Source organism: Neolamprologus multifasciatus, chromosome 3 (genome assembly GCF_963576455.1).
Source record: "Neolamprologus multifasciatus chromosome 3, fNeoMul1.2, whole genome shotgun sequence".
NCBI classification, from domain to species: Eukaryota; Metazoa; Chordata; class Actinopteri; order Cichliformes; family Cichlidae; genus Neolamprologus; species Neolamprologus multifasciatus.
The window spans coordinates 20502741-20517089 of NC_140441.1; the positions used below are offsets into that span (position 1 = coordinate 20502741).

General features: G+C 42.1%; 1 protein-coding gene across 5 annotated transcripts in view; it reads left to right on the forward strand.

Annotated features, from left to right (window-relative positions):
* Positions 1–14349, forward strand: part of arap2 (ArfGAP with RhoGAP domain, ankyrin repeat and PH domain 2) — a 171489-nt gene that overhangs the window by 79927 nt on the left and 77213 nt on the right. For all 5 annotated transcript variants that reach the window (XM_085136842.1, XM_085136832.1, XM_085136817.1 and 2 more), the window contains one exon: positions 4027–4201. In XM_085136842.1, coding sequence (XP_084992968.1) covers positions 4027–4201 — 175 coding nt within the window. The remainder of the gene's footprint in view (positions 1–4026; positions 4202–14349) is intronic.

Consider the following 14349-nt stretch of genomic DNA (forward strand, 5'->3'; position numbering starts at 1 on the left):
GATTTACTCAGCGCATGCCGCAAATCACCGTTTAAAGCGTCATTTCAGGTAATGAAGTAAAAAAAAAAAAAAGGCAGTGATTTATAGGTGACTGCGTCAATATGTTCCCTTACATAATCCCAGCAGTGTGTGTTGTGATGGGATTATTTTTGTTTGCAACCCATCGTTTTTTTCCCCTTCATTTAATGCGTACTCTTCATCCCGCTCCCTCTCTTTCTCAGTCCCATTTCCCCTCCATTAGAAGCTCATATCCTAGTGACCTCCACTATCTCTCCGCAGACCACATGACCTAGAGAGTGCGGTGTCAAAGGAGCTTCTTATATCATTACACACCCTCGCACACACTAACCCTCTTGTGGCCACGGTAATTGCTATGACACGGAAGGTCATTTCCAGAGACGACACAGAATAAGGCCAAGTTGCAAGGGACTATTTTGCCATAATCTGACCCCATCTTCCGTGTGCAGGAAAAAGACAGAGGCGCGCGTCTGTGTGTGTGTGTGCACGTGCTAAATTAATTATAATTTTTTTAAATCTTTCTTCACATTAATTTTCAGTTATTGTGCTACTGATAAAGATATCTATCTTTTTTTTTGGCACAGCTCTGGGAACACGCATGTTTGAACATCTTTATTTCAGTGCAGGGCCTTTGTGTGGGTGGCCAGGTTATATCGACGGGTACTTCTGTTTGTGCGTGTATATGCACAAGCCTCGGCGTGCCTCACTTTCAGATGGATATTGCTTGTTTGTGGCGGATCGATGCTGCCTACTGACTCGGCTCAAAGCCCAGTGAAAGGAAAGGTTGTTCGTTGAAATTCCGCTATTTGCCACTCGACTCCTCCGTTGATCCCCTTTGTTGCGGGTCATCGTGCACGTTGTCACATCAATCGACTGGACAGATTGAAATAGACAGAAAATATTTTCCCTGCTCAGACTGTGTTCTTCAGACTCTTTTATCTTGCTTATCTTAGCGGGATCACAAAGTATGTCTGCATGGCCAGACACCACACTCGCTCTATAACGACGTCTTTCTTCATTTTGTAGGCGCTGTTAAAGGTGGAATGTATAGGGTGTATAGAGGAAATGTATTTATTTACCTTCCCGGCTTACATGAAACCAGTGCGGCGTTACCTTACACCGCATTTAGTTTGATGTCAGCAGGGTCTAAAGAACATCGAGTCTGTATTTAAATGAAGGTTAAGGCTTCACAGGAGGAGATGGGAAGAAAAAGTGAAACTTACAGGAATTAGTTTTAACTGCCTCCTTCTGTTTAACCTCTTAGTGGCTTTTAGATACTTTTCTTTAAAGTGCAATACATTAAATAAGTTGCCTTAAAAGGTGTTGGTATTGTTTTAGAATGGAGTGTAATAGAATCCTAAGTGGGGCTGCTTTTGTTTTTCTGTCAGGCTTTAGTTAATCTCTTGACACCACCCGTGTTGATGTCCTCCATCACTAGACACCGCAACTGTTACCAATCAGCCGTTATTATGATCTGCTGGAGAAGCTACATTGTTTTTGCTTGATGGAGCAACCAAGCCACTGATCCCTGGCCGTATCTTGTACTGGTGGACTGGAGAGGGAACATCACAAGCTATGTGCCAGAAAGCATCAGCGGAGAAAGGAAGCCCAGCTGGCTGGCTCTCCTAATAATATTCTCTCGAATGGTCGCTTGTCAAAAGCCTCCAGCTATCGTCGCATTTACTCTTTTGTTCATTCTCTGCCTGTCGTTCAACAGGGTTGACAAGAAGTCACAGTCATGGTTTATATACGAAAATATCTGGGCAGCAGTACTACTGCTTCTCATGCTTGACGAGGGCCAGACTAGATGCTACACTGACTCACTATACCAACTTGAGGTATTACTTGAGTGTCCGGGCCAGTGTAGCTACGGTTTCTCTGCATCGAAGTAGCAAATATGTCTTTGATATAATGGCCCTGCTTTGTATTGTTATGAAGCAGGGTTATGTTTATATGCATTTTATTCTTATAAAGAAAAGAACAAAAACATCAGTGACAACACTGTTTTTCTGTTGTGTATAGTGTAGTCGTTTATACATTGGCTTGGCCAGCGAGACACAAATCCCTTTGGCGTTTTGTGAGGAGTGGTTTAGCAGTTTAAAACTCTTCCAAATATTATTCAGTATATAACTTTAAGATTCTCATAGGTAGTGCAAAAAACCTCCAAATGACACAACATGGTTAGGTTGTCTGTTGTGCTGCACTTCTGGTGACTTTGCAACATATTTTGATTAATGTGGCGGCTAAGGTGGCTACAAGCTACTTACTAGTAGCTAAGTGGGATTAACATGTGCAGTAGCCAGGTTAACATCTATAATAACTGCTGGGGGGATTTTTATTCAGCCAATCAGAAAAAGGTCTGCTTAAAGAAGCAAGTGGCTTTAAAAGGGGAGGAGCTAAAAACATTGCGGCTGAACAGAGAGGCTGCATTTAATTTCTTTTTCTTTTTAAATCTATTTCTTTTTTTTCTTTTTTTTCGCCTGTCCCATTTGGTTCTTTAGCCGTCAGAATTGTTGTCTGAAGACCAACAAGGATACCCAATGGATTTATTTTGCCAAATCTATTTCTTGACTAAAAACAAAAACGTTTTCAGTAGAAATAAATAGAATTTCATGTTTCATGTTTCTCTTTTGTTTTTATGCCACACACCCCACAGTTTCAGTCAGTGATGGTACACTGGAACAGTATACAAGGTGAATGTTGGATGAATAACAAACAGAATGTTGGCATCAGTAAACTCTTCTTTGGTTGTCCGTTTCATAGTGACTGGTGGAGGCGTACAAATGTATAAAATTCATGGAAAAACCAACCTCACTCTGTTCCACCAGATACTCCTTATGTGTCATTTTGATAGTGATGGAAAGCTCTCATGTGTGTTGAGTTCTGGTGACTAAGAACGCTGTGACATCATTTTCATACTTACCAAACCATTCGGAGACCTCTTGTGTCCCCTCGATGAGTCCTGAAAAAGACCATTTCCAACAGGATAGAAAAGGTTCATCAGAGGATCAAGGTGATCACCCGGAACAACTGTGTATTGATTCGCGCTGACCCTCACTCTAAAGGAGGGCATCGAGGGTGCTCAAACAGAGCTTCAGATCTTCCTCAGAGGAGGGGTCAAGGATTTTCCTTTAATTATCACCCGTCTGCACACTGCACTCTTTGTTTAGGCTCATCCTGAACGTTTAATACATGCATGCACAGATTACATGGTTGTATTTATCAGCTTCTGATATATATATATATATATATATATATATATATATATATTTTCATATTCCATGCTTGGTTTGTTTTCCTGCAGGAAATTCACTCTATCTTGCTTCATCGCAGCCTGCTGCTATTCTTTTGTACTTTTAGCTCACTTCGTTGTGTTTCATGTCTTTATTCCCACATTTCTCTTTGTGAAAATTGTTAGTTTCATTATATTTAATATGGCCCATTTGTCCTCTTCTTATTTGCTATATTCCTTTTTTTTTTTAGTTCAGGGTTTTGAGCTTTAATGATTCCCACTGGGAGTATTAAAGTTTGATCGCATTTTAACTTCTCTTTTGAGATCAGCAGGTGGAACTCAATTCGTAACTTTATGTGGTTTTCTGACGCCGCTTTATAGACTCTTTGTCCTCTATCAACCTGGCAATCGCGCATACACGTACGCAGCAACACCACACTGCTCCTCCTACACAGAGAAGTGAAGCCATACTTACATTTCCAGAGATTTTTTTCACTGTCTCTATGTCTGTTTTTTTTTTTTTTAAGGCATTAATCCAGCTACAGAAAGCTACTTAGAAATCCAATGAGCTGCTGCTCCACTTCTTCATTCTTTTATTAGGCTATCACAGCAGGAAATGGCAAGTGGCAGGTGGACGTCCATAAATGAGATTTGTGACCACTAAAAATGAGCCTCGGGAATCTGATTCACAAACACGCCGAAACTGCAAATAAAATGTGAACGAAACTCGCAAATAAGCTCATCACGGGCCCTTGTATCTTCTTTTATGTGTGAAGGCGCTGTGTGCAGCTGTGGTGTCCTCTGATGTGCTGCAGACCATGGCGCTCGTGTTCAGCGGTGCAGATGTTATGTGCGCCACCGGGGATCCAACCTACTCCACCCCGTACCTCTTGGCTCAGCGCACTGGCCAGAAGCTGCAGATGGAGTTCCTGCACCAGAACAAACTGTGCGGTAAGCAACTTTGTTACTGTCTCCTCTCACTTTGAAGCATCCGAAAAGCGCGTTTCCGCACATACTCGTTTTGCTTCAATAACGAAGGGAACGGGAGTTGTACTCTGAAACTTTTCCGTGGTCAGTGTTCAACACAGTGGAGGTGCCAAGGCAACAGAAAGAATAACTCATGTATTCTTTTGGCCGTGTTTAAAAAAAAAAAAGAAAGAAAGAAAAGAAAAAAGCTGACACGTTCTCATAAATCTGTGAAAAGGCCTTTAAACCAGGTGTGCAAGTTGGACTTTTACAACCATCAGCACCACATATATTCTGCCCCTATTCCTTCTACTTTAACAAGCCAATCATGTTTAAAGCCCATACTCACCGCTGTGCTGCCACGTTCATAAAAGCACAGTGGGAGTTTTTATTTTTTCCCTCCCTCGCCGTCGTGAATAGGAAATAAAGACAGCAAAACCCACAAATATGAAGCTGGTGAGTTTTAAGTTAAAAGTTCTCTCTCCCTTTTTCTTTTTCTCCATCTCTCCCTCTATCTACTTCCCCCCCCCTGCACCCACCTTTTGTAATACCCACCTAATGTCCCCGGTTTGGAGGCACGGCACAGATGTGCTGTGTCGTGTGGCTTCCTCGTGATGGATGTGGGTTTTTTTGTTTCTTTTTTTTGCCGATGTTAAGGACGTATTAAATTAAAAGCGCGAGCGGGGCTGCTGTTGGCTGAGGCAGGTGAGGGAGACTTTTGCGGGGACTGTAGTTTACATAATGTATGCGCCGCATCTGTGTGCACTGTGCACGTGCACCGAGCCTGTTAGGGACTCTCTAATTGCTAGCGTGGGTCACCTGGTTACTGTGGCAACGGCCATTACTTGGAGGTGTGCTGGCAAAGCGTGCGAGCGGAGGGGCAGATAAATGCGCGTGCATTCTTGCGGCACGCTTCAGACGTACTGTCGATCTGAAACGTGTAGAAAGGCCACGTCTGTGTGCTCATTATGTGCCTGCGAGTTGCAGGGCTTCATCATTAACAGATAGATGTGTATGAACAGAGTTTTCCTTTCTGAATAAACTGAACATCTATTGTGGACAAGCAGGTCCGGGGCCAGGGAGGCTACTGAAAACCAAAAATATGACTCCTGCAGACTGACTCTATTCTTTGGCTGTAACGGAGGGAACAATCACCACTGCAGCACTTTGGAAATTAGATCTAAATGACAGAGACAAGGAAGGGGCTCCTAAATGTAAAGTTTAGCCAGAACAGAGACCTTAAGGATGACTAAATGTCTCTATATGTGTGAAACTGGCAACATGGTACCACAATTTTTTCTTAATATCCTGAAATAGCAGCTCAGTATCCCCTGAAATTACATTTATATTTGACAGTTCTGCAGCCACATGATTTATGTTCAATACCAACTTTCAGTACCAATGTAGGAAGCAGTGTGCCTTTTATTTAGTAAGGCAGAAAGTACAGATGTGGAGGCTGTGGTGGTTATGTGGCTCTTTGCAGGAGATCAAAGTTTAGATCTTAGCTCAGCCCAGCAGTTAGGCTGGGTGTCAATTTGCATACGTCTTGCATTTTGTGCTTGATGCAAAATAAACTCACACTTGTGTAGCGTGAGAATTTTAGCCTTAGGCTGTATATAAAAGATGGACATGAGAACAGTTTTTGAATATAAATGCCATCTTCTCAGTATTTTACAATCAAAAGTGAGGACACTGCATATGTTATGGTATGGTTTAATCACAAAGTCTGCTCAACCCAAAAAACCTGAGTGGGTATTATACAAACATTTTATATGGCTTGAAACTAGTAATCTCAGTGTCCATCTAATGCTACAGTCACACCAGAGAAAACAGTGGTTGGTGATTGCAGCATGATCAGAATTACAGCGACTGTGTGCAGTGAACTTGTGATCTTATTGACCCTGTGTACGAGAAAATGCTAACTTCCTGGTTTGAGACCGGATGTGGGGTTGTACATTTCCGGTAGCTTTACTTTTACTATACTCCAAAATCATGTCCAAAACTCGAAAACGGAAAGATCGCGTTACGTTACAAAGAGCAGAAGGTGGGAACACTCACCACTGTTCTGTCATAAAAAATCTAACGATCAATTTTGACGTTTAAAGAGTTTAGATCGATCAGTTGTTTACATCACTCAACACAAGCAGAACTGCATCACTGCATGCAGAAGACATATCGTCCACATTCAGAAGCACATCTCTGTATAGTGACTGGTCTTATGATTTAAACAGGCAAATGTTCAGCATTCAAACTACAGGTGAAGAACAGTCAAACCAGATGTTTCCCCCGTTATGTCGATATCAGCTAGTCAAGTACACACCCACGCCCACACAAAAAATGAATGATTGCTGGTAACGGTAGTTAGTTAACGGTAGTTAGTATTAGTATTTACGAAGGGTATGTTGTGACTTACCTTAAAAATTACAGTGGTCCCTCGCTATAACGCGGTTCACCTTTCACCTCGCTGTTTCGCAGATTTTTTAGTGCAAGTTTGCATGCTTATTTTTTTTTACATCACATTGTGTCCTGCGTCCTGATCGCTGCAGACGATCTCCTCCGTGACGTCTCTCCTGTACAGTACAGAATCGCTGCATCGATCGATAGCAGTGTGAAGTGCAGTGCTGTATGTCCACGAAACGTTTTGCACCGTCAAAAAATAAAATTGGCTACTTGATTTCACCCATCACTGGTTATTTTTAGAACATAACACCCGCGATAAATGAGGGACAGCTGAGAAATATAACATTTGAATCCCTTTTCTCTTTTGCTCGGAGGCGCGGGGAAAAATATCGACAAGTCGATGAACATCATTTACAGATATACTGGGTAATTGCCCAAGACATCTATAGAAATGTAAATCGCCGCTTGATTCATTCATTTGCTTAACTTGTTTTGGACCGTAAACCAGGCGCGAATAGGACATCGGAAACAAAGCTCCCCACAGGAGTTTCCGCACCGGAAGTAGCATATGCTAACGTGCACATAGCCAATTGCCTGTCGGTCTGTTTATCAGTCAGATTGTGATGTAAATGGGTCAAGCTGGGGATTGAATGCAATCCGTTAGTGACAAATCGGTGAAAAATTGCAGATCTGTTGCTGTCAACAGAAGCAAAAGCTGGCATCAGCTCCTCACATTCACACTTCAACCAGAACCTAGATTTAGAAACTCAGAAATTCCTCCACAAATAGTGACGTAGTTTCTGCAAGATGGAGATTTTACTGCAAAGTGATGTAGGCAACCCTGCTTTTATATAGGAATATAACCAGTATACAACCAGATGGCAACCAGTTGAGTCCACTGGTCTAACGAGCTGTTACGCTCATTGGAACGGACTGACTCAGATTGAATCCAGTGTTTGTGTTGAGTGTTTATAGATTTAATGGCAAATAAAATTATTTACAATTAAATGCTGGCTGTTCAAGTCAGACTGCCTCGCTGGGAACCACCTGAGCAGTCACTTTGTGATTGAAGGTGCTGCACATTCAACCTCTGGACAACCAGTTGTGGCAGCTATTTGTAGTTGGTCACAAGTAGGTTGGCAACCTGTGTTATTTTAGTGTGGCTGGACTTTTATGCAGGCTTTATGATTTTAGCAGAGCGTGTAGCCTCTCACTGCACACATTGCTCAGTTCTTTTGCAGTGAAGATGACAGCGTCCATCCATCCATCCATCCTCTTCTACAATTCAGGTTTGCAGGTGGGTTGGAGACTATCCCAGCTGCCATAGGGTGAGAAGCAGTCTACACCCTGGACAGGTCGGCAGTTGCAAATCTAACACAGATATACAACCATTCACACTCACACATTCGGACAATTTAGAATCACCAGTTAACCTAACCCCACTAACTGCATGTCTTTGGATGGTGGGAGGAAGCCGGAGTATCCGGAGAGAACCCACATAGACACACGGAGAACAATAATGCAGAAATATGATGTGAGAGACATTCTAGTTGTTGATTTTTTTTTTTTTTGAATCATAATCCCAGTTTTTTTCCTACCATTGTAGTGAGATCTTAGGTTTATATGGAGCATTTGTATCGTGCATGTGTTTGGTTCTGCTTTTGAATTCAATTTGGCTCACTATGGATGTAGCCAGCGATGCTGCAGGACCGGGACCTCTTTGTGACGATCTGCTGTACATATGCAGTCCGCAGACAGGCTGGAAATGTCAAATAAGTGAGACACAGACTTGCGTGTTAAGGTCGATTTAATAAAATGAACTACAGCCACGATCAAACAATCATCACGGTTGCACAGGTGCCTACAGGTAGTAAAGAATTCCAAATAAAAGGCTGAGAGAGGAGACTGTCCTGCTGTTTTATGTGATGGAAAGAAAAAGAAATAGTTGTGCTGTGAAAAGATTAAACCTCACCACAAAATGTGTCCGGACTCCCTCTTCTGACATTTTCCTACTGTTGGACGTATTGTCAGATCCCACAAAGCTGCAGAAAGCAGTGTCTGCATTGTTTTTGTGCGTGTGGGCCCCCAGAGTTTGCAGGCAGACTTGTGAAAATTTTGATTAAACAGAAAATGAACTTTTTCATTTGTTGTGTGCAGCGTTATGTCTGGCAGATTCCGGGAACAATTCAATACCCACATGACACCATCCCTACTGTATAGCATGGAGTTGACAGAGGGAGGAATAAAAGGAGAAACACAGCAGCCAATATTGAGGGCAAAACTGAGTTCAGAGCGAGTTTGGAGTTTGAAAAGACCTCAGCCTTACAGTTGAATTTTTCCAGCAGGATAACGATTGAACACATGCAAGGACAGATATAGGTATTTTAAGCATTTGCAGAAGCAAAACACTATGTCTGGCTGTGAGCAAATTTCTTTTTTCTGCCCGTTTGCTTATCTTGTAAAACCCAAATTCACATAAAGAGTGACCTTCAGGCCTTTATTCGACCACCACGTTGTGCTGTAAACCAGACAAACGCGGCCTATTCCAAAACTCGCTATCCCCGTGGTGTCAGACTGGAATGAGCCAGCAATAAACAGGCACCCTGAAGAAATCTTTCTCCTAACAACTAAACTCCAAATCGGACTGCCTCTTGGTTTGTGTGTAAAACATTCACAGTGTGAATTGTGCTCCCAGTTTGTGAAAATAAGAATAAGGACAAACCCTTTATTATCCCAGGATGCGGTGAAGCCCCCCAAAAGCCAAAAACCAAAGCTGCAAGTCCCGCTTTTCCCAAAACCATCTCCACACTCTGCTCCCTCCATGGCGGCTAATTTGTAGCCCCGGTGTTCGGACATCTGCTGATAGCAGATAGCATGGCCACTTCATTAGCTCCCTTTCTCTGCGTGTTTGTAAGGAGGGGGCCTCCACGGACCTCATTCTCATGCTCGCAGCTGCTCGCCTCAAAGCACCTCGGGACACTGTAGGAGCACGTTCCTGTGCACATTACCATCCCGGGTTCTATTAAAAAGCCAATGGTAGCTTTCCGCAGCAGTGTCTCTTCACATTTTAGGAACTCCCCGAGGGCAGCTTCGTTGATGCCTCTATTCCTTATAGTCAAAGGCTTTCCCTGTGATGATTTCCTCTATATTTCTAAGTTCCTGTATAAACTTCATGTCTGGTGTATCTCTACCTCCAAGGAGACCTTTATAGATGAAATTGTTAGAGATAATTTATAGCAGCAGTAGTCGGTGTCGAAACCTCTACAGCGATTTAAGTCATTCTTGATTGAAAAGTCACATGGGGGTGTTATTGTAATATTGTGTGCCATCTTATGTGTTTGAAGGGCAGTGCAACTGTATGTCCATCTATAACCCATTAATGCCAAGTATTCTATATTTGATGCTTGAGTTTTTGAGACTTCTACATCATCAGTGTGACAGGCGAGATTTACCTAGCAGCACTGATGTAGTGGTGCAATATTTAGGCCCGTGGCTTAAATGGAAGACATGGAGGACTGGTTTGGCCAATCAAGTCTTGTGAGACCAGGTAGAACATTCAGCATAACAAGCCGTTAGTGTTTATTGCATATTCCTCTGCATTATTCACCCTCTGAATACAATGCGTGACGTGTGTGGCAGGTCTTACTGCAGCTGGGAGTGACTCTGGTGATTTTTGACAGAACCTACCAGAGAAATGGCTTTGTGGTCATGGCAGATGGTCACCCCTCCCCGAGCCTGGTTCTGCCGGAGGTTTCTTCCTGTTAAAAGGGAGTTTTTCCTTCCCACTGTTGCCAAGTACTTACTCCTAGGGGGTCATTCATTGACAAATGTTGCTTTGTTGAGCTAGTAAGGACGTTTAGTACCTCACATTTGTTCGGGCGTACCAGTTGCTTATTCTAGTGCAGGTTTCTCTGTTTAGAGTAATGGAGTGAAAATCTTCAAGCATGTCTTTTGTTGAATGAACAGTCACTGGTCCATTTTTTTGCAGAATTCTGTAGCTAGAAACATTTCTAAGAGATATAAAGGCTATTCATGTAACGTTATTATCTAGCAGCTTATAGGAAATGAAGAGCGCTCGTTCACAAATAGACTGGAATTTCTACAGTCCTCCTTCTAGTCTTACTAACCACTCAAAGCCTGCGTTTAAACTTAAGTTTAGACAGTGCTTTAGTCTGTAAAGTCCTTCTCATTCATGGCCAGTTTAGAATGTTTAGATGTCTGTGCTCATGCTGGTGTAGCCACTGGGAGAACATGCAGACTTTACACAGAAACAACCAAGCCAGAGTTTGAACAAGTAACCTTCTTACCGTGAGGTGACAGTGCCGTAAGACGTCATCAGGGTGAGCCGATCCCAACAAACTAAATGTGGGATAATGTGGGACGTGTTAACAATGCTGGGAGGTGGTCAGATATATTATATTTGAATGCATCTTTGGGTTTCAGTAAGGCTATAGCATTAGATAAGCTAACCTTGACTCACAAAATAATAAAAAGCCTTCCCATTATGTGCATTAGGTAAAAGTCAGACTTTAAAATAGTGCATGTCCTGCAGAACCAGTCAAAATAATGGGACACTGTCTTCAGATACAGGACAGGGGAGAAGAAGTGCTGTGCAGTCTCACATACAGAGGGACATCTGGTTTCCCAAAATGTCAATTTTTGAAGGATTTAAGTTGCATGTTGTTCTTTGTTTATTTGACCCCAGTTGAACCAGAAGGTGTCCTGTATCTGGTGCTTGGTACAGAAAGTGTTCAAATGCAGTGACGTGGCTGCTGTGAGACTAAAGGAAAGATGTCAGAAGATTGAGTCTCAATTATAGAAGACTGCAATGAAAGAGTGGTTGGTGTCTGCAAAGATTTCCAGGTTTCAGATTGGGCTGCAGCTTTCTTAGATTTTTTAAAATGACGCGTATTTGATCTTACCGAACAGACAGTGTTTTCACTTACAGAGTGCATGTTTTTATTCATATTTCCACACCGACTGTGGGCCTAAATTTCATTTAAAGTGGTATTAGAAAGGTCTTAAAAAGCATTACGTGTAACTTGTTTAAGCCTGAAAGAGCAATTTGACCGGTTATAGAAATATTAGATAATACAGCTGTTAAAGCAGCTCCTCCAGCAGATAATATCAGTGCAAAGTGTGGCATAAAGAAAAGCCTGCTCTCCTCAGGACTGCAGCACTTCTCTGTAAACACAAAACCCCTGCCATCTGAACTATTTGTAAAATGCTAAACCGCATAAAAATTGTACAAATGTTGGCTTTAAGCTCACAGTTTTAACGAAGCGACTTGCACATCTTGTTGCGTAACACCCGCCCTGCTAGGCATCAGCTAATGCCTACAACTGAGAGCAGAACAATGTAAACATGTAAATAGTGTTTTATGGAGGCTCTTCACTCCACCCAGGAGGCCGTTGTACTGTGAAACCGAGCCGTACAGCAATGCCTCTTACTGTTGGCATCATTCCACTCCTTAAATGACACACCATGGATTTGGAGGCAAAGAAGTTTTATTGTTGTCGCCCTAGCGTCCCTGATGCCCTGAATCTTGCGTCACATTAAAAATTTATCTGGCAGACTTTTCAGTGTGGGTAATAAAAGGAACACACACACACACACACACACACACACACACACACACACACACATATATATATATATATATATATATATATATATATATATATATATATATATATATATATATATATATATATATATATATATATATATATATACACACACACTAAATCAAACTCGCGTCTCTATTTCACCCCGTTGTTAGCTTCAATGCAGGACTGGCAGGTTTTTTTTTCTGTCCTTGTTGACATTGTTTATGTTTTCGACCAGTTCCCTCTGACTGTACGCAGGGCAGTAAGAGGGTTAGGAGGTCACAAAAAGCTGCTCAGTGTTTGGGTAAATTAAGGTGAAGTGTCTGTTTGTGGATGGTTTTAATTTTAAAAAAGTGTTTGTGTGTGTTTGTGTATGCGTGTGTGAGCTTTAATCCTAAGAATGACTATAAGTTTATACACTGAGGAAACCTCTGGCTCTTTTTATCTTTAGCTGACTTAGGCGTTCCTTTACACTCTTCCCGCACGTGTTCTGTATTTGTGTTATCGCTTACCTCAATGCTCTGTGCACGTGCGTTTGTGTAGGTGTGTGCGTGCATGTGTGTGACCGAGCTCCTCTGATTACCCCACTGTCCACTGCTTGTTGGGGACCACTTTGTGACCGTTGCCGTGGGCGACCAGATGGCTAATTGAGCACTCTGTCATGTCACCTCCCTTCACAGGGGACTGAGCCAATCGGCGCAGGCCAGACTTCTCTGCTGCCGCCCCCACAGACATCACAGTCCCATCTTAACAGAGTCCAGCTTTAGGGGCCCAGAGGGGTTGTTTAGAAAGCTCACAAAGGGAGCCTTGTTACAACTGATACCACATCAAGCCACTGGCTTATTTACATTTTGTCAATCTGAATGGTCGACAGTGGAAAGTGTGTGCATGTGCGTCCGCGTATGTGTGTGCGTAGACTCACTTCCCTGCAATTTGACTGCGAAAATCATATTCCGTGTATTTATGATGCCGGAATTGGCAGACATATCCTCTGTTAGATTCACAGCTAGATTACAGATGCTGCTAACTAACTTGGCACGGCATTCCTTGGCATCACATCAAAAGTATATTACTCTTGTTACGAATAGCCAAGAAAAAAGGCCTGTGTCCTGCAGAAATGATGCTGCTGCTATTGGGATGTTGCTTTATACGAGCTCGGCTGTAAATGGATGAAGGATGATGTACATTTGTGAGCTGTTTTTCAATGTAATTTTCCCTTGAAGTCTTCATTGATATTTACTTGATAAACTTGGCCAGAATCACAGTTATGTAAAGAATAAATGCCAAAACTGAGGCATGTTTATTAATTAAATCACTGATTGATTATTAATTACCGTTAAAACTTTTTTATACTTCTTAGATTTTGTTTTTTTTAATAACTTGCTAAAGATTAATTTGGCTCTTGCAGCTGATGTTAGTGCTGAATAATGTAGTAGCTACAAAGGTGATGTAGTTCTTGCCTGTTGACCAACAACAATCCATCCAAGTTCAAATGGAGCATTTGGATTCAATAAGTGGATACTGAAGACTAATTTTTAAACATGCTATTCAGATGTGGCCTACTATAAATGAGTATGATGGAGCACAGGGTGGGAACTACTTCTTCTTGGACTCTTTTGTGTACCCTATGATGCATCATGGCCCGGAGAACCATAATTATATAGATATGCATCTGGCTGGGGGCCCATTTAGCTCACCTGCTCGAGGCTCAACACAGCGGCCTGGTCAAGTCTTGACTGGGACCCTTTTGCTGCATACCTTCTCCCACACCCATCGTTCCACCTTTCTGTCTAATTTTAACTGTCCAATCACATAAAAATGAAAAAATGCCCCTCAAATGGATCTCTGTGTATTTTGTCCTTCAGTTGAAAACACAATGAAAATTCTCTGAATTTTTAATATTCTTTTGACTTTTATCCCCGTATTAGATCTTTGAGCCGCTCCATTATAGGACCCTATTCATTTTAGACTACCTTGCAAATGCCCCTGTGAAGTCTGAGCGTGTAGATTTTCTCCTATTCAGAAATGATACTTTTCACACCTACGAGTCTGCAGGGGTCATAAATGTCATCATCAGAGGGTGAACACGAGGCTCCGTGCAGACGTTGTGTAGTACGTCTATAA